We start from the raw sequence: 20,315 nt of genomic DNA, 5'->3' as shown, positions 1-20,315 counted from the left end.
AAGGAACAAAAATTTTGATTTTTTTGAAAATTGTCCACAATATTTTGCTGTAATTTAACCAACACTGTGTATCTCTTACCGTTCTCGAGATCCCTATACTTACACACGAATTTGGATCACCCTGTACAGTTTGGTAGTTTGACAGACAAGAATCAGAGATTTGGTTCTTCCAGTTTCAATGTAAATCAACCAAACAAATTACATAATGAATGAAACACGGTTATTTTAGCATGTACAGAAATAAATACATTTATTTATAGTTTTAGGCAAACTACATATAATATGCTATTAAAAAACGTACAAAATTACTCTAGCTTAAAAGACAATTTTACAAACTAGAAGCAGTCACAAGTTTCTCCATTTTTTTTCTAAAAATAAACGAATATTTAACTTAAACAACAGAAAAAAAAACAATACGATTTGTATACTATAATATAACGAGTATAATACAAAACACTCTTGACAATGTACTGACGTAACGACGAGGGTTTGCTGCTAAATTTACTAGTTTTTCTGACAAATGCATGTAATAAAGTGATTAACTGAAAATTAAGTTTGGAAGTTAATAACAAAACGAACATCCAAAGTTAACGACCATGTGCACCATACTGGTGCTCACTTTGTTTTTTTTTTACAGACCGCGTGACCCTATTTGGACACAGTCAACCAGAAAAGTTTTAGTTGGTTGGTCGTTTTGCAACACATTTTGAGAAGATTGTTGATATCATAATTTTTAATTAGCGTCACTCTAACCAGACTTTTTAACCTGAAAACAAAATGGTTATTCCCTTGGACCACAAAAAACAACTTGAAGGCTCCGGGATGTTAGGCGCCATTTCAACCGGAGCCCACTTATCACGTCTTATTATAAAGTGACACAGATTTATTAGAAAATCGGGCACGAGCCGCTTTTAATCACTTTGTTATGACCCAAGGGAGAAAAACAAAGTTCTCAATCAATAACCAGATTAGTAAGGAAACGCCTAAATTTAAACAGCGGACACTCCTCGGAATGTCACTACATTGACACTATTTCAATGCACAGACCGGAAACTTTACTTTCAAACATGATGAAATAATACGAAAAGTGTAATTTTGAGTCCAACATGCTCAGCTCAAAGTGTTGGAATGTAGTTTTTCTTTGCAATCCTTACCAGATGAGAAAAGAGAGATCGTAAAGAACGGACGTAATCACTTACTTCTGTTGAAAATGTGTCAGAAACTCTTTCTGAAAGAAGAAAGAAAAGATGAATGTGATTGGTCAGAAAAACCAGCTTTCTGTTTTTCTTGACCAATCACAAACTACTCGTACAAACAGTACTGTGGTTTACGCAAGTATAATGCTTAAATGATTTGTGATTGGTCAAGAAAAATCAGCTTTAAGCATGCTGCTCTTTCTAGGCCAATCACAAACTAGAAACAGTACTGCGGTTTAAGCAAGTACAGTGATTGGTCAGAAAAAGCAGCTTTTTGCTGCTTATTTATTCTACTTATTACAGATAATTCTGATCTTTCAATTTAACTAGCTTCCTATTGATGTTGTAAATTAACCAAAAATGACTTCAATTCTTCTTCAGAATTACTTATTTTTAAGTTATTATCTTTGAATTTGACAAAATTCTGATCAAATTTAAGCTATTTTTTTTTAAATTGCTTAAGCTAATTGCTTTTTGAAGTTGCTTTGTCAGGTTTAGGCAATTTTAGGTCATCATTTTGTCAATTTTAGGCTGATTTTCATTATTTTATCCAAAATTTTGATCTTTTACTACTTTTACACTGATTCTCAGCATTTTATGCTTTTGGAGATGGAAGTTACTTTTTAGGATATCAGTCTAAGTTACTAGGTTTTTATCAAAAAAACTATCACAACTCACATTCTAAACGTAGTAGAAGGGTGGTTTTAGGAGGTCAGGTTGTTCAGACTGAAACTTAGCTAAAAAATCAGAACGATCAGACCTAGCGCAGAGCGGTAGTAACACCAGAAAAACAGTAAAAACGTGTAAATCAGTGTTTGGAAACGGAAAAATTAGCTTAACTCACATTCTAAACGTGGCGGAAAGGTGAGTTTTGGTGTGGAGGCTGTTCAGACTGTGACTGAGGCTCAGTTAAAAAAAAATCATACCGATCGGACCTAATACAGAGCTGTAGTATCACTAGAAAGAAGAAAAACAGTAAAAACGTAAAAATCAGTGTCCGCGAACGGCAAAATTACCATAACTCACATTCTAAACGTGGTAGAAGGGTAATTTTTGGTGGAGTGATTGTTCAGACTGTGACTGAGGCTCAAGTAAAAAAAATCATACCGATCGGACTCAATACAAAGCTGAAGTATCACTAGAAAGAAGAAAAACAGTAAAAACGTAAAAATCAGTGTCCGCGAACGGCAAAAGTACGATAACTCACATTCTAAACGTGGTAGAAAGGTAATTTTTAGTGGAGGAATTGATCAGACTGTGACTGAGGATCAGCTAAAAAAATCTGAACGATTGGACGTAGTACAGGATGATAATATCATTAGAAAGTGGGACAAAGAGTCAAAACGTGAAAATCAGTGTCCGCAAACGGCAAAATTACCATAACTCACATTCTGAACCTGGTAGAAGAGTGATTTTTGGTGGAAGGGTTGTTCATACTGTGCCTAAGGCTCAGCTAAAAAAATCAGATCTATCGAACTTGTACAGGGTGATAGTAACATCATTTTCATTATTTTAGCTTAAATTAGTATATTTTTTGCAGGCTGATCTTCAGTTTTATCTTATTTTAGACCAATTTTCAACATTTTAGCCTAAATTTGTATGTTTTAGGCTGATTTGCAGCATTTTTAAGTTAATTTTTGTAGCATATTAGCCTAATTTAATGCATTTAAACTATAATTTGTGTGTTTAGTCTAATTTTTAACGTTTTACGCTTTTCAAAGTTGATTTAGTAGATTTAGGCATTTCTAAGCCATTTTAGCAATTTTTAAGCTAATTTTCTTCGTATTAGCTTTGACACTTTTAGGTTAACTTTTAACATATTAGCTTAAATTAGTATATAACTAAACTTAAGCTATCATTTTACCATTTTAGTCGTTTCCAGGTAAATCTAAAAATTTTTAGGCTAACTTTCATCATTTTATCCTAAATTAGGGCATTTTGGGCTAATTTTCAGCTTTTAAAAGTTTTCGACGTAACTTTGATAATTTTAAGTTAAGCAGTTTAGCCTAAATTACTGCATTTCAGTCTAATTTAAGGCATTTTAAACGTTTCCGGATGGATTTAACAATTTTAGGATAATTATCATCATTTTAGCCTAAATTTCACTTCAGCCTTAAGCCCTTCAGGCTAATTTAAGGTATTTCATACGTTTTCAGGTCAATTTAGTAATCTTAGGCTAAGTTTCATCATTTTAGCCCAAAATAAGTGCATTTCACTATAACTTAAGGCAATTTAAACGGTTCCAGGTCAATTTAACAATATTAGGTTCATTTTTATCATTTTAACCGCTATTTTGGCATTTTAGGCCAGTTTTCAATTTTTTTTTATTTTTGACGTTAGCTTTGACAATTTTAGGTCAGGTTAGTTTTTTTTTCAGGTTATTGTTTGCATCATTTTACTCTAAATTAGTGCATTTCAGACTAATTGAAGTCAATTTTCATTCCAGGTCAATTTGACAATCTTAGGTTAATTTTCATCATTTTAGTCTAATAAATTAGTGCATTGCAGTCTAATTTAAGGCATTTTAGACGTGCGAAGGTCAATTTATCAATTCTAGGCTAAGTTTCATTATTTTAGCCGAAATTAGGGCATTATAAGTTAATTACCAGCTTTTTAGGTTTTTTGACGTAACTTTGACAATTTTAGATGAATATTTAGCATTTTAGTCCAAATTAGTGCATTTAAGACTATTTGAGGTCGATTACACAATTTTAGTCTAATTTAGAACATTTTAGTAACGATTTTAGCCTAAATTTATTCGTTTTATTATAAAACGGTCAAAATAACGTTTCTACCATGATTGAGTTTCAATACCAGTCCGTTCTTAGTAATATCTCTTTTTCATCCATTCCCTCGTTTAGAGGGAAGCCACTCAAATTGCTAACCTACTCAATTTTAATGTTCCCGGTCAAATACACTATAATAAACAGCACTAGTGCTGTATAAGAACGTTAGTGCACGAAAATATACTCTCTCTTGCATATGGGACAGTTATTGGAGTTATTCAGACAGAGTCTAAGACAACTGGCATGGAACATGTGCTGACAAGGTGTAACTCTAGCCCGTTCCATTGGGAACAAACAAACTGCACACACATCGTCACAATTTTCGATTTCTTCAGCAGTAGCCTGACGAAATTGCCCCAGCATTGCCAGTTCCTTTTTCAACGTTTTTAAGCAGTTCAGTACTGTGTCTTTCGCTTTTAGATACACGGTGATATAGAATGCAAATATGGTGAAATAAAGCTGACCATACAGTAACAAGCAAACTGACATGATCAGTGCTATTGCTACAGTGTAGTAGCGTAGGAACACTGGGGCGTAGAACTGCTCCAAAGCTTCCAGCCTCTTGAATTTGAGCATTTGTAGAAGAGGCAGAAAAAGGTCGACGAAAACTTTTTCAGTGCACATGTAGTAGGTCCATGTAAGGAAAGTGTACAACGCTGTAGGACGGTAGTGCTCCAGACCCTGTTCCAGTCCAAACACCAGCAACATAAAGGTCACCGTTATGATAAAAGTGACAGCTTTAGTCCATTCCAGCACGATTTTGGTTGCTGACATTGCTAAGTGTTTGATGTTGCTGTGTTGCGTCATGTTAATCGTCACAGACCAATCTTCCTTTTCTATCAGTTCTTTGATGTAGCTGACGCAGTAAGCGATGACATTGTAGAACATCAAAGAGTACAGTCCAGTGACTTTTTTCTGGGGACAGTGTTGACCGCCAAAACTGCAGAGCAAGACTCTGTCGCACAACATAAAGAACACCAGCTACAATAATAAGTGTAAAGTAGTTAAAATGAGTTTAATGGCATATGATGGAAAGTTACCTGAGTTACTAAGTTGGAGATGTTTTTCATTTTCATGAAACTTCGTTCGCATCGGTCTAGTGGTGCATACGCTTTGCAGATGATGGTCCATGTTGGTTTTGCGTATTTTTTGGCCACACCTGTAACATACACCAATTAGATTGCTTAAAATAGGTTTACTTTTAGGCATTTGTTGGTGCCAAACTGGCCTTCAATTGGATTATACAACCAAAACAAAAATAGCAATTTACCAACAAACGTGCAGTAAAACTTCTGATTTTTTGACAGAATGTGTGATGAGATGGAAAATTGTCAGAAAGTGAAAGTGCTAAGAGAATTTAAAGAATTTTAAGTGAATTTAAGAGAGAAAAGAGGAAAAAAGGTTAATAACTGCATATCAAACTCAACAATTCAGGCAGTGAAATTTGAACTCAAATTAGAAAATTATAAAATTTCCAAGTAGATGTGTTTCTTGTAGGAACTACACTGTATGACGTTAAGGAACACTTTGATACTTTTCTTGCGTCACGTGACAGCTGTCATAACTGTCGAAACTTACTTGCCAGTGACCTGAAACTACATAATGCCAAACAGTGGTATTTATTTGAGGAAGTACGCTGGAAGTTGGGTTTATTACTTCATGGAGCTAAATTTGATATTTGTGACGTTTCATACTTTTCCTACGTCACGTGACAGCTGTCATAACTGTCATAACTCACTCACCAATAACTTGAAACTATATAATGCCAAATAGTTGTACATATTTATTTAAGGAATTACACTGGAATTTGTGCCTATAGCTTCATTGAGCCAAATTTGACATTTGTAACGTTAATGAACAATTTTATATTTTTCTTACGTCAGGTGACAGGTGTCATAGCTGTCAAAACTCACTCACCATTACAAAAATGTTTAAAATCCGATTTAATCAATTATGAAGGCAAAAATTATAAAAACAAGTCAGTCAACCAAAAAATGGTAATTTCGAAGTAAAATATACGTCACGTGAATAGAAATGCAATTTTTGAACTGGCAACATTGTAAAGACAAAGTGGAACAAGTCAAAAACAATCACGTGACCATAAAAAAGTAGCCCAAATTACAAAAATGTTTAAAATCTTATTTAAGCAGTTATGAAGGCAAAAATACAAGTCAGTCAACCAAAAAATGGTAATTTTTGAGCTGGCAACACTGTACAGGCAAACTGACACTACAGTTAAAACAGTCACGTGACCATAAACATGTAGTTTCAACTGTAAAAATTCGCTAAGTCTAATTTAGACCATTGGAAAAGCTGAAACAGTAAAAATACGTCACGTGACTTAAAAATGCAATTTTTGAGCTGGCAACATTGTAAAGACAAAGTTGGACTAGTCAAAAACAGTCACGTGACCATAAAAAGGTAGTCCGAATTACAAAAATGCTAAAATTTGATTTAAGCACTATTGAAGATAAAAATTGTAAAATACAAGTCACTCAACCAAAAAATTATAATTTTTGAGCTGGCAACACTGTACAGGCAAAATGACACTGCAGTCAAAAACAGTCACGTGATCATAAACATGTAGTTCCAACTGTAAAAATTCGCTAAATCTAATTTAGACAATTGTAAATGCTAAAACAGTAAAAATACGTCACGTGACTTAAAAATGCAATTTTTGAGCTGGTAACATTGTAAAGGCAAAGTGGAACCAGTCAAAAACAGTCACGTGACTATAAAAAGGTAGCCCGAATTACAAAAATGTTCAAAATCTGATTTAAGCAGTTATGAAGGCAAAAATTGTAAAACACAAGTCACTCAACCAAAATATGGTAATTTTTGAGTTGGCAACACTGTACAGGCAAAGTGACACTACAGTTAAAACAGTCACGTGACCATAAAAAATAGCCCGAATTACAAATATGTTCAAAATCTGATTTAAGCAGTTATGAAGACAAAAATTGTAAAATACAAGTCAGCCAACCAAAAAATGGTAATTTCTGAGCTGGCAACACTGTACAGGCAAAGTGACACTACAGTTAAAACAGTCACGTGTCATAAGTCATAAGGCACATGTCACACGTTATCGTCAATAAGAGAGTGTATGTTCGGTGAATCTTGGCCTACACCTGCAGACATAAAAGAGATGTCCCCTAATGACTTGTCCACCTTCCTGGGAAAGGCAGGATGGACGGTGACCTAGGTGGACAACTCGGGAGGATGTACAATGGGTCACATGTGGCCTAAGTGCTGTGGGTCTACACTCACCCTCCCCACTCTACAGATACAGATACTTCAGCATATTGCTGCTGCTTGGATTATTGTGGAGGGAAAATTGAATGGTAAACGACCAAGAGGTCTCCGACGCGCTGGGTGGATCAAACCAAATAAATCATTGGTCACGGTCTGGAAGAAGCTTTTCTTGCAGGTCAAGACAGAGCAGGATAGAGACATGATGTCTCCATGCTCTCCCGAGAGTAAAAAGGACAAGAGAGACAACTCCTAACCAGAATGAGCTAAGCAAAACGGCTTGCATGTTCTTATCTTAACTTTTTAAAATCTTTGAATTGAAAATCGAACAAAAAATACAATAATATACAGGAAGTTCCATTTAAAATAAGCAAGTTGACATCTATTTCCGGTTAAACCGGAAGTGACAGAATGATGAAAATATTTTTAAAATACATACTACACTTATTTTATCCTGATAAACTTTTTTTAATTTTGGGTGGCTAACCCTGTATTTCAATGGGTTTTACTTTTGTTACTTATTATTATGATCTTACCGTCGAGATTACCATGCTGTTTTCGAGTTTTCTAATGTAATTCCAATTAATTGATAATAAAATGTCATTGTTCTATTTATACAGTTCTCGTTTTATTTTTGTGGGCGCCGCTATACCAAAATAGAATGTTTTAAGTCGAGCCGGCGATAAATCGGTTCATTTTTGTTTACCGTTTCTAAGAAATTTTATAAATTTACTTTGAAAAATGATAATCGTTGTTTACGACTTACTAGTACCGAAAATCAACTTCTTATTGATTTAAAGCCTAAACAAACACTTAGTCGTCTGCCATGAGTGATATGGATGACATTGTATCAAAATGTTCCACCACACATAATTATTTATCCGGCGCCCCCTGGCTATGAGTTACCTAATAAGATTCAGATCAGAGTTGTAAACAGCTTTAATCGATGTTTTCTTTTTTTTTGAAATAACGGTCGTCCAATTAAAAAGTCATATTTTTCTGCTGATAACCGTGAGAGTAAACAATATTGTCTAGCCATAAGTCCAATTCTAAAAATAACAGTGATTTTTCTTGGGATGCGTCCTTCTTATCAGTGTTTATTTATATTTACCAATTTGAAAATAGTACATAACAATTGTCTGATAAATAAGCCGGTAATTGAGTAATTTGAATTGAACAACAAGTTGTTGTTAGGCTGTTATTTATCAGATGTACCAGGTAGAAGTAGGTTTGTTCCAATAGCAATCAAAGAGGGGGACAGAAACAAGGGGGAGGCGGGGGGAGTAATATGGCGGCCGTCAACTTCCGGTTGGCACTATCAGATCTAAATTTAATCTTGTCCACTGTACAACTTAATTTAAATTTGCAAAACTCAACTGTTAAAGAACCACAAACAAACAAAACAAACTAACACTATACTACAACAAATACAAACAACAAATTTTTGCGGGTTTGAAACTCCAAACTTTCAATGACTGCGTCAATTCAACTGCGCAGTAGGCGAATGCGCAATCAAAGATGGTGGACTTCCGTCCCCCTCGCTTAATGCACAAACGGGTTATAATTTGTATTATTGTTACCTCCTGATACTTGTTCTTTTTACTCATTGGTTTGTTCCAACCGGTAGTAATATTACCGTAATTTGTCAGTAAGAGCGTTAATGCGGCTGCGTGAACAAAAACAGTAAAATCACTTACTAAACACAAACTGATTAACTACTGGTTGGACCGTTTTCTGAACTATTGGTAGTTGAACGAAAGTAGTGAATGAATTTTTGGTCACGTGACCTTAATTTTACAATTTTTTGAGGAAAATCGGATTTTGCACATTTTTGCAGTTCAATTTATATTTTTACGGTCACGTGACTAGTGCCGCCAACCGTGTTACCAGCACAAAAATTGCAAAATCACGTAACATGAATTTTACAATTTAAAATTTTACCACCGTCAAAGTCTCATTTAACAAATATTCACAACCTAAAGTATCTTTTTTATGGCCACATGACTGTTTCTGAATAGTGCCAAGTTGCCAGCTCAAAAATTACCATTTATGGTTGAGTGACTTGTATTTTACAAGTTTTGCCTTCATATAAGAATATAAGTGAATAAATTGGATTTTGTACATTTTTGTAATTGGAGCTACCTTTTTATGGTCACGTGATTGTTTTTGACTAGTGCCATTTTGCCTTTACAATGTTGCCAGCTCAAAAATTGCATTTTAAGTCACGTGACGTATTTTTGCTGTTTCAGCTTTTCCAATTGTTTAAATTTGATTTAGCGAATTTTTACAGTTGAAACTTCATATTTATGGTGACGTGACTGTTTTTAACTGTTGTCACGTGGCCTGTACAGTGTTGCCAGGTCAAAAATTACTATATTTTGGTTGAGCGACTTGTATTTTACAATTTTTGCTTTCATAACTGCTCAAATTGAATTTTGCACATTTTTCTAATTCAGGCTACTTTTTTGTGGTCACGTGACTGTTTTTGACTAGTGCCACTTTGTCTTTACAATATTGCCAGCTCAAAAATTGCATTTTTATTTACCTGACGTATATTTTACTGTTTCAGCTTTTCCAAATGGCCAAATTAAATTTAGCGAATTTTTACAGTTGAAACTACATGTTTATGGTCACGTGACTGTTTTTAACTGTAGTGTCACTTTGCCTGTACAGTGTTGCCAGCTCAAAAGTTCCCATTTTTGGTTGAGTGACTTGTATTTTACAATTTCTGCCTTCATAATTGCTTAAATCAGATTTTGAACATTTTTCTAATTCAGGCTACTTTTTTGTGGTCACGTGACTGTTTTTGACTAATGCCATTTTGCGTTTACAATGTTGTCAGCTCAAAAATTGCATTTTAAGTCACGTGATGTATTTTTACTGTTTCAGCTTTTCCAATTGTCTAAATTAGATTTAGCAAATATTTTTACATTTGAATACTACATGTTTATGTAGTCACATGACTGTTTCTAACTGTAGTGTCACTTTGCCGGTACAGTGTTGCCAGCTCAAAAATGAACATTTTTTGGTTGAGTGACTTGTATTTTACAATTTTTGCCTTCATAACTGCTCAAATTGGATTTTGCACATTTTTCTAATTCAGGCTACTTTTTTGTGGTCACGTGACTGTTTTTGACTAGTGCCACTTTGTCTTTACAATATTGCCAGCTCAAAAAATGCATTTTTATTTACCTGACGTATATTTTACTGTTTCAGCTTTTCCAATTGTCTAAATTAGATTTAGTGAATTTTTACAGTTGAAACTACATATTTATGGTCACGTGAAGGTTTTCAACTGTTGTTACGTTGCCTGTACAGTGTTGCCAGGTCAAAAATTACCATTTATGGTTGAGTGGCTTGTATTTGCAATTTTTGCCTTCTTAAGCGCTTAAATTGGATTTTGCAAATTTTTGTAATTCGAGCTACCTTTTTATGGTCACGTGATTGTTTTTGACTAGTGCCATTTTGCCTTTACAATGTTGTCAGCTCAAAAATTGCATTTTAAATCACGGGACGTATATTTTACTGTTTCAGCTTTTCCAATTGTTTAAATTAGATTTAGCGATTTGTTACAGTTGAAACTACATATTTATGGTCACGTGACTGTTTTAACTGTAGTGTCACTTTGCATATACAGTGTTGCCAGCTCAAAAAATCCCATTTTTGGTTGAGTGACTTGTATTTTACAATTTCTGCCTTCATAACTGCTTAAATCAGATTTTCAACATTTTTGTAATTCGGGCTACTTTTTTATGGTCACGTGACTGTTTTTGACTAGTGCCACTATGTCTTTACAATGTTGCCAGCTCAAAAATTGCATTTGCATTCACGTTACCGTATATTTTACTGTTTCAGCTTTTCAAATTCTCTAAAATAAACTTAACGAATTGTTACAGTTGAAACTACATGCACAGTATACTGTGCTACATGTTTATGGTCACGTGACTATTTTAACTGTAGTGTCACTTTGCCTGTGCAGTATTGCCAGCTTAAAAATTTCCATTTTTTTGGTTGAGTTCCTTGTATTTTACAATTTCTTCCTTCATAACTGCTTAAATAAGATTTTAAACATTTTTGTAATTCGGGCTACTTTTTCATGGTCACGTGATTGTTTTTGACTAGTTCCACTTTGTCTGGACTTGAACGGCTTTTTCATTACCTCAAAACATAAGCCAAAATGCAATGTTTTGATGCCAACTGTCAGTGAAGATGACAATCAGAAGAAATATTTTGTTTACGTAAAAGATTAGCTGTAATTGGTCTATTTCATATCGCACGCTGAAGATTGTCTGTGATTGGTCTATTTCATAACGCACAGTTGCGGCGGAAAGCGGAAAGTCTAGGATTCTGTATTCGTTCAACCGTTGGCAATTGCCTACTTATCCAATCTCTAAACTGTTAAGGAATGAACCAATATCCCTGTAGGATTAGAAAAAAATATTTTTAAAACATATAACACTCATCAAATTTCTTTTAATTCCAAAGTTTCAAATTTCTATTAATATTGGATCCTAATTATCGTTTAATAAACGGTTTGGGTGGCTAATTCTGATGTATAGTTGCTGGACAAAACAACCAGATATGCAGGTATAGTAAATAACATTTAAATTAGTCAATTATTGACTAGCCAAAAGAGTAAACACCTAAACGATCCTTGGGAATTTTTCATTCGATTATGTCTGATGACGTTTTGATAAGTTGTCAAGGTCCAATAGTTCACACATTCTTTTTATGCATAACAATGCTATTTATTTACACAATCCGGTTGTTGCCCTAATCGATACTGATCGAAAACAGTCTTCAAAATAACTTAAACGTTGTCTTTTACTGTTTACATTGTACTTTACTCAACTACCCTTAAAAGGGTCAGTTAAAGCGAAACAATTCTTTATTTTGCGAAAACTTTGAGAATGGGAAGAGTTGAGTTTCATTTCAAACATCAAGTGGTGCAAAATGATATAGGAATTAAACTAATTTCCTAAATCAACAAATTTGGTCATCGACTTAATATAGATTCCAAAAAAAGTAAGATAAGAACATGTAAACTGTTTTGTCCTAACATCCAATTCCAAATTTCAATATTTAATGATAAATATCTCAAAAACTACAAACTTAGGGAGATACAGCAGGAGCGGCCTACTCCTGATCCGATACCTGCAAGAGGAGACCACAGCATTGGAGAAATGGTGCAACAAATGGAAGATCGACCTAAACGCGAAAAAAACGCAGGCCATAGTCTTCAAAAGAAGACCAAATATGAGGATAGAAGGCAACGTCAGGTTAAAATACATGGACATCGAGTGGCGCAACGTACCTTTGGGGTCAAGATGGACAAGAAAGTCACGTGGAGAAGCCACATAGAATACGCCAGACAGAAAGCCAGAGCGACCAGAGCAAAGCTGTACCCCATGACAAGCAGGATATCCAAGCTGTCACTTCGGAACAGTGACGCTCATCAAGTCGGTTCTTGAAGAAACTCCAAGCTGTGGACAATATTGCGCTCAAGACAGCGGTGGACACTCCATGGTGATGGACCCCCAGATTTGAAGTTCACCACCGCAATAGAAAGCCGGCTGTTTAGACATCCTATAGTTTGCCAGGACCATCAGAGATGGACGAAGAAAGAAGAAACGGAGGACAAGAAGAGCGCCAGAAGAGCTCCTCTGTCAGCGGGAGCATCCTTTTCCCAGGACAGAAGACGCTGATGCAACTCTGGGAACTTCCCGAAAGGGAAAATTCCTGGACTTGTAGCATTTCTTCCTGTAGGACTTCCTCTTCCAGACCTATCCTTTTGGTCTACAGCGATGGGAGGGTGAAAAGCAGTAGTCTTGCTTGACCCATCTATCTGAGGCCGCATTCCCAGCCAAAGAATATTGGCGAGTACCTTGCATTCTTAGTTGGCCACCCGGTACAGTATATACAGTGTATCTTTTTGTAGGAGATCATTACTGTCTACTGATCTAAACTGTAAAAACAATACAAAATATCTTCTGGAGAATCCAGTGGCGCAGTTAGTTTTTTTTTTTAAATGGTTGCTTTTAGAATTTTTATGATCTGTAGTTTGGCTCTCCCAAGGAGGACCTGGATTGCACTCCCTCTCGGGCTGTCACTGTTCTACTTTCCCAGATCTCTCTGGTTGACTCATATCCAAAGGATTTTGTCCAAATTTTATTTAAACCTGAGAAACTGCTGTATTTGTCTAACATATAAAAGTATGGAAAGCTAAATAATGCCGATTTTCTTTTTTACTTTAAAAATCTCTGAGGGTGATTATACAGGGTTGTCTGTTGTAACCATTTGGCGTACCAAAAAGAAGGAATACCTTTCTCCCAGTAAATTGTAATCGATATGTCATCAATATTATCAGTCATAATAAAGGATTTTAAAATCTTCTAGAATCAGGACCGTCATTCATTTTGCCTCAAAAGTGATTTCTTCACAGATATACAAAGTAAAAAAAAATGTGCTAAAAAATTTCATCCTAAAACATTTTTCCTTATGTCCTTTCATGGAGTTGGTTGATATCTCGGGACATGTTTCAATTTTTGGTCTACAACAGAAATTACGGGGTGTTTAGGAAAAAGGACACCCCCCCCCCCCAAAAATGTTGCAGTATCGATCTTTTCTGTGAAGTTGATTGCATTTTTGTTTCCAATGCTACAGTACACTTTCCTAGTAGATTTGGAATAACGTTGGGAATATTTGAAACCTTTTGTGACCTGCTGTTTTCTTCTTTTTTTTTGGAACTTCTGTTGGTACTGTAAAAAGATCTTTTCTGGATCTTCCAGGTCAAAAGCCATTCATTATTCTTCAACTTTAATGTCTGTATATTTCTTTTCAGTTTATAACAACACTTAAAAGTCTTAGAGAGTTGTAAAGCTCCAGAGATAATCAACAGAATGCTAACACTTCTTGATCCTATTAAAACAGCAAATAGGGTGTTTCAGCTAACAACAATATTTTGAACTAAACCCCTATTTTCTCTCTTAAATTTAATTGACAGATGCCAATCAAGTTTGATGACTGACCCACATAGTCTCCAAGACGGCGACATTGCACGCGGAATAATTTTAACTATTTTTAATTAATATGCAAATCTGGATCGAAATAACCGAAATGTCAACTTTTGAGAATCATCGTAAATTAATAACGGGGGTGTTAAATGCCTATAAAAACCCTTAGCGTTTACAAAGATGTATCACAGTTCTTGTGTGGTTCTTGCAGTCACTAGAAGCCAGATAACCAGTAAGTTTTAATACTTTTTTAATTGTTACTAAATTGTGGTGGTAAGTAGTAATATTTTTCTTACAAAAAATGATAAAACAGAAATTAATTATAAAAACGTTTTTTTTCCTGACTTATTGCCTAACTTACTCTTGGATTTTTTTAGTTATTATTCTTTTGTACTTTATTTTGAAAAATGGATCTTAACAAAATTCACTTAGATCATAAAATTTAATAGTAGAATAGTGTTTTTTAACCTCGTGAGAGGTCTAAATTTGAAGATAATTTAAAAAGAAAACTTATACTTACTCTATAAATAATACTTATTATTAACTTTTTGATTTTTTTTTTGTTCTTAAACTATAAAAATAATTATTCATTTAACGCAGTTGCCTAATAATGCGCCTAATATTTTTTGAAACTAAATATGCTTTACTAACCAACTAACCTACAAAGTTGTGATAGGAGTAATTTACAAACTCGTGTCTTTAGTCGTAATTTATGAAATGTTCATAAGGTTTACTTTAGCTTATCATTACTGTCAGTTACAATGGAAAATCCCGTTAATTTAATGAGATATTTCAAGCAAATTTCGATTCAATTGACATGAACTTTTTAAAAGTAGTTTCACGCAATTGTAACAACAAACATAATGTATAAGTCAACATCAGGGTTGCCACATCTGTCAACTCGGTTTCTCCAGTCGAAATAAAAGAAATCCCAAGCTGTCACTTCTGTTTCTTTTAAGATGACAAGTGTCCTTATTTGACACTTGCTACCTTGGTTACATTTGACAGCTCCTAGCTAGGTCCCTATGACAGCTACGCGGTTCGTTCAAATGTCAAAATGTAGCTTCTAATTTTGGCATTCTTTTACCTGAATACAATTTTCTTTCAAAAGTTACAAATAACCGAGGTATTTCGCGTGAAATACAACAGTGCATCTGTACTAGAAATAGTAAAAGTGTCACAATTTGACAGCTCCTAACTGGGTCCCTATGACAGCTAGGAGGTTCGTTCAAATGTCAAAATGTAGCTCGTAGTTTTGGCATTCTTTTACCTAAATACAGTTTTCTTTCAGAAATTACAAATAATTCAAATACTTGACATGAAATACAACAGTATAACTGTACTAGAAATAGTAAAGATCTCACTATTTGACAGCTTCTAACTTGGTTACTATGACAGTTAGAAGGTTTGTTCAAACGTCAAAATGCAGCTCAAAATTTCAGCTTTCAACAAGATTTATTGAATGTGTCATAATTTGTCACACACACTGAGGAGAAACTCTCCTTGGAGAAAAATATTGGAGAAAAAATATCCTCTATTTTTTGGTGGAAATTCCCTAATCGGGCAAACATAAGAAACCTCAAACTGGATATCAAATCCTAACCACACAAAATTCCAAATTGTCCGTAGACAGATGTCACTTGTCAAAACGTAAAAAACTGGCGCGAAATTTCATTCAACATTTTGTTATTTTATTTTAAAACAATTTTATACAACATACTTATTAAGACGGGATTGGTAGAAGAGAGAACAGTTTTGTTTTGTCCATGCACATATTGTAATTTAACTCACAGTGAGCTGGTGCTCCATCATGTGGCTACAACAAGTCCCTAAATATATTTTAAAAAAGATTGATTTTACTTTCAATCCCTATTTAGAGGAGACACGTTTCTGTTTATTAGATTTATAATAACAGAAATCTACCAAATTATGACTGTTATTCTGATAATTTCAGACATTGAATCAGTTTTTGGACTTAAGCGTTGTCATATCACTCTTTTTAGTCGATTTCAGCACCAATTTCATAGACTTCCAACGCACTGACTGCTCATTAAACAGAAAATTGCGACATTACAAGCAATTCATGATTTACATATGAATTACAATATTAATGTGCCTGTTTCAGCAGCACGTGTGTTCCAAATTGGTTCACATTTACCTACCTGGTAACTTGCGCATTATATTCCTCAGCCATCGTGCTGGGTACTTGTAATTGGCTGAAATCAGAATGGGGAGCACCAGGAAGGAATAAGTGGTGACAAACCAGCTTCCTAGGCTGACTAGTAAAGGCACATGTCCTCTGGAGCAATAAGGCAGGAGAAAGAGCACAGATAACAGGCACACTGAAAAAAATAATGTCAAATTTTATTCCCAGTAAGTGGTTGTGACCGGTTAAGGTCTATTTTATTACTTTAATAGGTCAATTGTGCTCGGTTTAAAATGGTCCACTTTATGTGCCAACCGTCAATGTATTTACCATTAATTTTAATAGCAAAGCGTTACTTTGAAAATTTGATTTAAATCTTAATTTGGGAATGGAATTCAATATTTCTCATCAAGTCAGTCATCAATTTTACTTTACCAGGTAAATTACAAATACTGTGTTTCTGGCAGTTCAAACTTTGAAACCGCTTTTCTCCCTGAGTGTACCAAATTTTGTAGCGTTTTTTTAGGTTGTTGAATAGGAAATTTGATGAGGATTCCAAAAATGTGTTTAAAACAGTAATTTTTCTGTCCCAAGTGTGTTTTACAGGCGATTTTGTCCCTGACTGTTCTGGGAAACTGGGTCTCTGGCAGTTTACACCACTTTTCTCCCTGACTTTACCTGATTTTATAGTGACAATTTAATGGAGATTTCAAAAATGTACTTAAAAATTTGATTCGGTCACTTCAAGTGGGGTTTACAGGCAATTTTGTCCCTCACTGTCCTTTAAACTGTGTTCAAATTTCACACATCACAATTTTACTGATTTGTAAGTTTGTTGCACTAACCCAGTTTTTCCTGAATTACTCGAAAACGGTAAAAGTTACGAAAAATTTGCAAGAAATCAAAAATGTTCCTAACCAACGCCTTAACACAGCACCGTAAGCTTGCTGGACCATTTTCCCTTCCAGTATACAGGGTGGGCATGAAAATTATAGTGATACTGTTTTCGATCACCCTGTACGCAGTTTTTTAGATAGAATTTTTTACTCTACACCACTGGAAAGAGCAGCTCAAAACGATTCTTTTCAGTGGTTAAACCACCCTGAACTCCCAAAAATAACCAAGTTACAGGATGCTCAAATAACAAACCACAATAGGTTTGTTTTCAACTTATTTTACTTTTCGTCAAAATGGAAATCTTAAAATTCAAACTTTTGTTTCTCGGTTATTTTTGGGAGATCAAGGAGGTTAAACCACCCAAATAAACCGTCTTAAACCCTTCTTTCCAGTCGTGTTAGTCAAAAAAACGTAACCTAGAAAATACGTACAGGGTGTGTAAAAAACCTGACACGTGTAACTTTTCACTCACCCCCTGTATACCACCAATCATTTTTAGCTTTCAAATTTACAGAGCCCGATTTAGCGTGTCATTAGCAACATTTTTGGTCTTTAACCGAATTTTCGTATCTCTTACCGTTTTTGAGTTATCCACCAAAATATGTTTGTTTTCAGCTTATTTTACTTTTCGTCAAAATGGAAATCTTAAAATTCAAACATCTGTTTCTCGGTTATTTTTGGTAGTTCAGGGAAGCTAAACCACTCAAATAAACCGTTTCAAACTCCTCTTTTCAGTGGTGTTGGTCAAAAACCCGTAACGCAGAAAATACGTACAGGGTGTGTACAAAACCTGACACGTATAACTTTTCACTCACCCCCTGTATACCACCAATCATTCTTAGCTTTCAAATTTACAGAGGCCGATTCAGCGTGTCATTAGCAACATTTTTGGTCTTAAGCCGAATTTTCGTATCTCTTACCGTTTTTGAGTTATCCACCAAAATATGTTTGTTTTCAGCTTATTTTACTTTTCGTCAAAATGGAAATCTTAAAATTCAAACTGCTGTTTCTCGGTTATTTTTGGAAGTTCAAGAAAGTTAAACCACCCAAACAAACCGTCTTAAACTCTTCTTTCCAGTGGTGTTAGTCAAGAAAACGTAACGAAGAAAATACGTACAGGGTGTGTAAAAAACCTGACACGTGTAACTTTTCACTCACTCCCTGTATACCACCAATCATTTTTAGCTTTCAAATTTACAGAGACCGATTAAGCGTGTCATTAGCAATATTTTTAGTCTTTAGCTTAATTTTCGTGGCTGTAACCGTTTTTGAGCTATCCACCAAAATATGTGACTTATTACTGTACATGAAAATGGTGATTTGGCATCGACGCAACAAGAAAAATTGGCATCCTAAAAATAAAAATCACTTAGGTTTTGTTTACTTGAATGTATTTGTTAGTTATATTTCCGCCAAAACGAATAAAATTTATGTTTTTTTTTTAAAAAACCAATTTTAGACGCGATATGCGTCAATGTGGTACATATAATGACTGACCCTCTCAAAAATGTATATTTAGACGCAAAAAATAAGCAGAAGCGCAGAATATCCGAAAAACATAAACAACTCGCTATTTAGGGCATCGTAGTGCTTTATTAATATGTCACTGATATCAATTTTTATAGTAAATGTAAAGGATTCTTCTGGTTGGTTTAGGTTTCAGGCTTACCAGTTTCTGCAATTCGTTCATCCCGCACTTTCTCATCAAGCTTGGGCAAGGTGTGAAGACTCCGAAGCCTTCCTCTCACCCTCGTAATCATTCCCATTTTTTTCTAGAAGACAAAGGCACAACAATAAAAACTCCCGTGTAAAGAAAAATCAAGCAAAACTCAATCTAGGACCGTTGGCACTGATTAGATCAGGATACGTGGACTGACTGAGTGCGACTTTCATTCATCCCGTTGTTTTTCAGTCTTGTTTTTTTTTTCGGTTTCGTTTTCTGGAATACGGACATCTACAGAGTGGGACGAGTTTGATCGAATCGTTGCCAAAAACTGAGTTGTTTGGCCAGGACGCCCACTTTTTGCTGATGACTGGTGTCTGATGGGTGTGGTCAAAGTCACACCAGTTCCGGTGTTTTTTTTTGTGAACCAAAATAAATCCGTTTGACTTTTGTATCCTATAGCATTTCTGAAATTCGTCTGGTTTGGTATCCTCTGCTGTTTGTATCTTCAGTTTTCCTGTGGAAATCATGGAAAACGTTTGATCTTCATGTTCTCTTTCAATTTTCTGAACATCTTCAAGTATTTTGTCACTGAAAAACCATAAGAAACTTTTTTTCCAGAAATTCTGAGCAATATTGCATCTTTTAAGATGATTCAGATTCACTTTGCTTGGTCAATTTTATTCTATTTTTCCTATGGAATAAAAACAATTTCAAAAACTGGTCTAGTATGGTCTGGTATTCTCTGCTGTCTACATCTTCAGTTTTCCTCTGGAAATCATGGGAAACGTTTGATCTTCATGTTCTCTTTCAATTTTCTGAACATCTTCTAGCTTTTTGTCACTGAAACACTATGTTCAGTAGCTTTTTTACCCTTACACACAAAGCTGTTCATACAAGAAAATGAATTCTAAAATCATGTTGCAAATTTCATGTGAAATGCATAAAATTAATAAAAATATCTCAAAATATCTAAAGATTAATAAATGATTAATATATCCTAAAACTCTGGTAAGATTCAAATAGTATGCTTGAAATCACGTGACCATTTTTAAGATTAATTGAAATTGTTGAAGATCACGTGGCTCTTCTTAAGGTTTTTAATGCTGCATTCACATGGCCATATTTAAGATAAAAATGTTGTTTTGATGGTCACGTGACCATTTTTACAGTTGAAAGGTAGGTCACGTGATTGTTTGCAATTATCAAATTCACCTACAAAGGTCACGTGACTATTTTCAAGCGTCGAAAGGAATCTCGAAGGTCCCGTGCAGGGATATAAAATGTATGTAAATTTTTCCAAAAAGTTTTCTCATAAGAATGCATGTCAAGTTTGACAGTAATAATAACAAGTTTGACACTTAT

General features: G+C 34.7%; 2 protein-coding genes across 3 annotated transcripts in view; one reads left to right on the top strand and one right to left on the bottom strand.

Moving 5' to 3' along the window:
- Positions 1-220: 220 nt before the first annotated feature.
- LOC145729869 (uncharacterized) lies at positions 221-19,289 on the bottom strand. 2 transcript variants are annotated; one of them, XM_081980800.1, is made up of 5 exons: positions 18,957-19,289; positions 16,655-18,639; positions 16,407-16,586; positions 5,023-5,141; positions 221-4,963 (listed from the first exon to the last, which is right to left on the bottom strand). In XM_081980800.1, coding segments are annotated over exons 2-5 (1,116 nt in total). In that variant the 5' UTR covers positions 16,656-18,639; positions 18,957-19,289; the 3' UTR covers positions 221-4,147. The 2 variants fall into 2 exon arrangements, with proteins under 2 accessions (XP_081836926.1, XP_081836925.1); XM_081980799.1 differs by lacking the exon at positions 16,655-18,639 and having other exon boundaries at positions 18,957-19,287.
- LOC145729872 (neuroparsin-A-like) overlaps positions 14,382-20,315 on the top strand; it is a 27,739-nt gene continuing 21,805 nt past the window's right edge. Inside the window, exon 1 of the mRNA XM_081980803.1 lies at positions 14,382-14,476. The gene's annotated coding sequence lies outside the window, so the exon portion shown is untranslated. The remainder of the gene's footprint in view (positions 14,477-20,315) is intronic.

The sequence above is a fragment of the Ips typographus genome, linkage group LG5, assembly GCF_016097725.1.
Source record: "Ips typographus isolate SLU linkage group LG5, UJ_Ityp_2.0, whole genome shotgun sequence".
Classification (NCBI taxonomy): Eukaryota; Metazoa; Arthropoda; class Insecta; order Coleoptera; family Curculionidae; genus Ips; species Ips typographus.
This window is presented reverse-complemented; position numbering and strand designations above follow the sequence as displayed.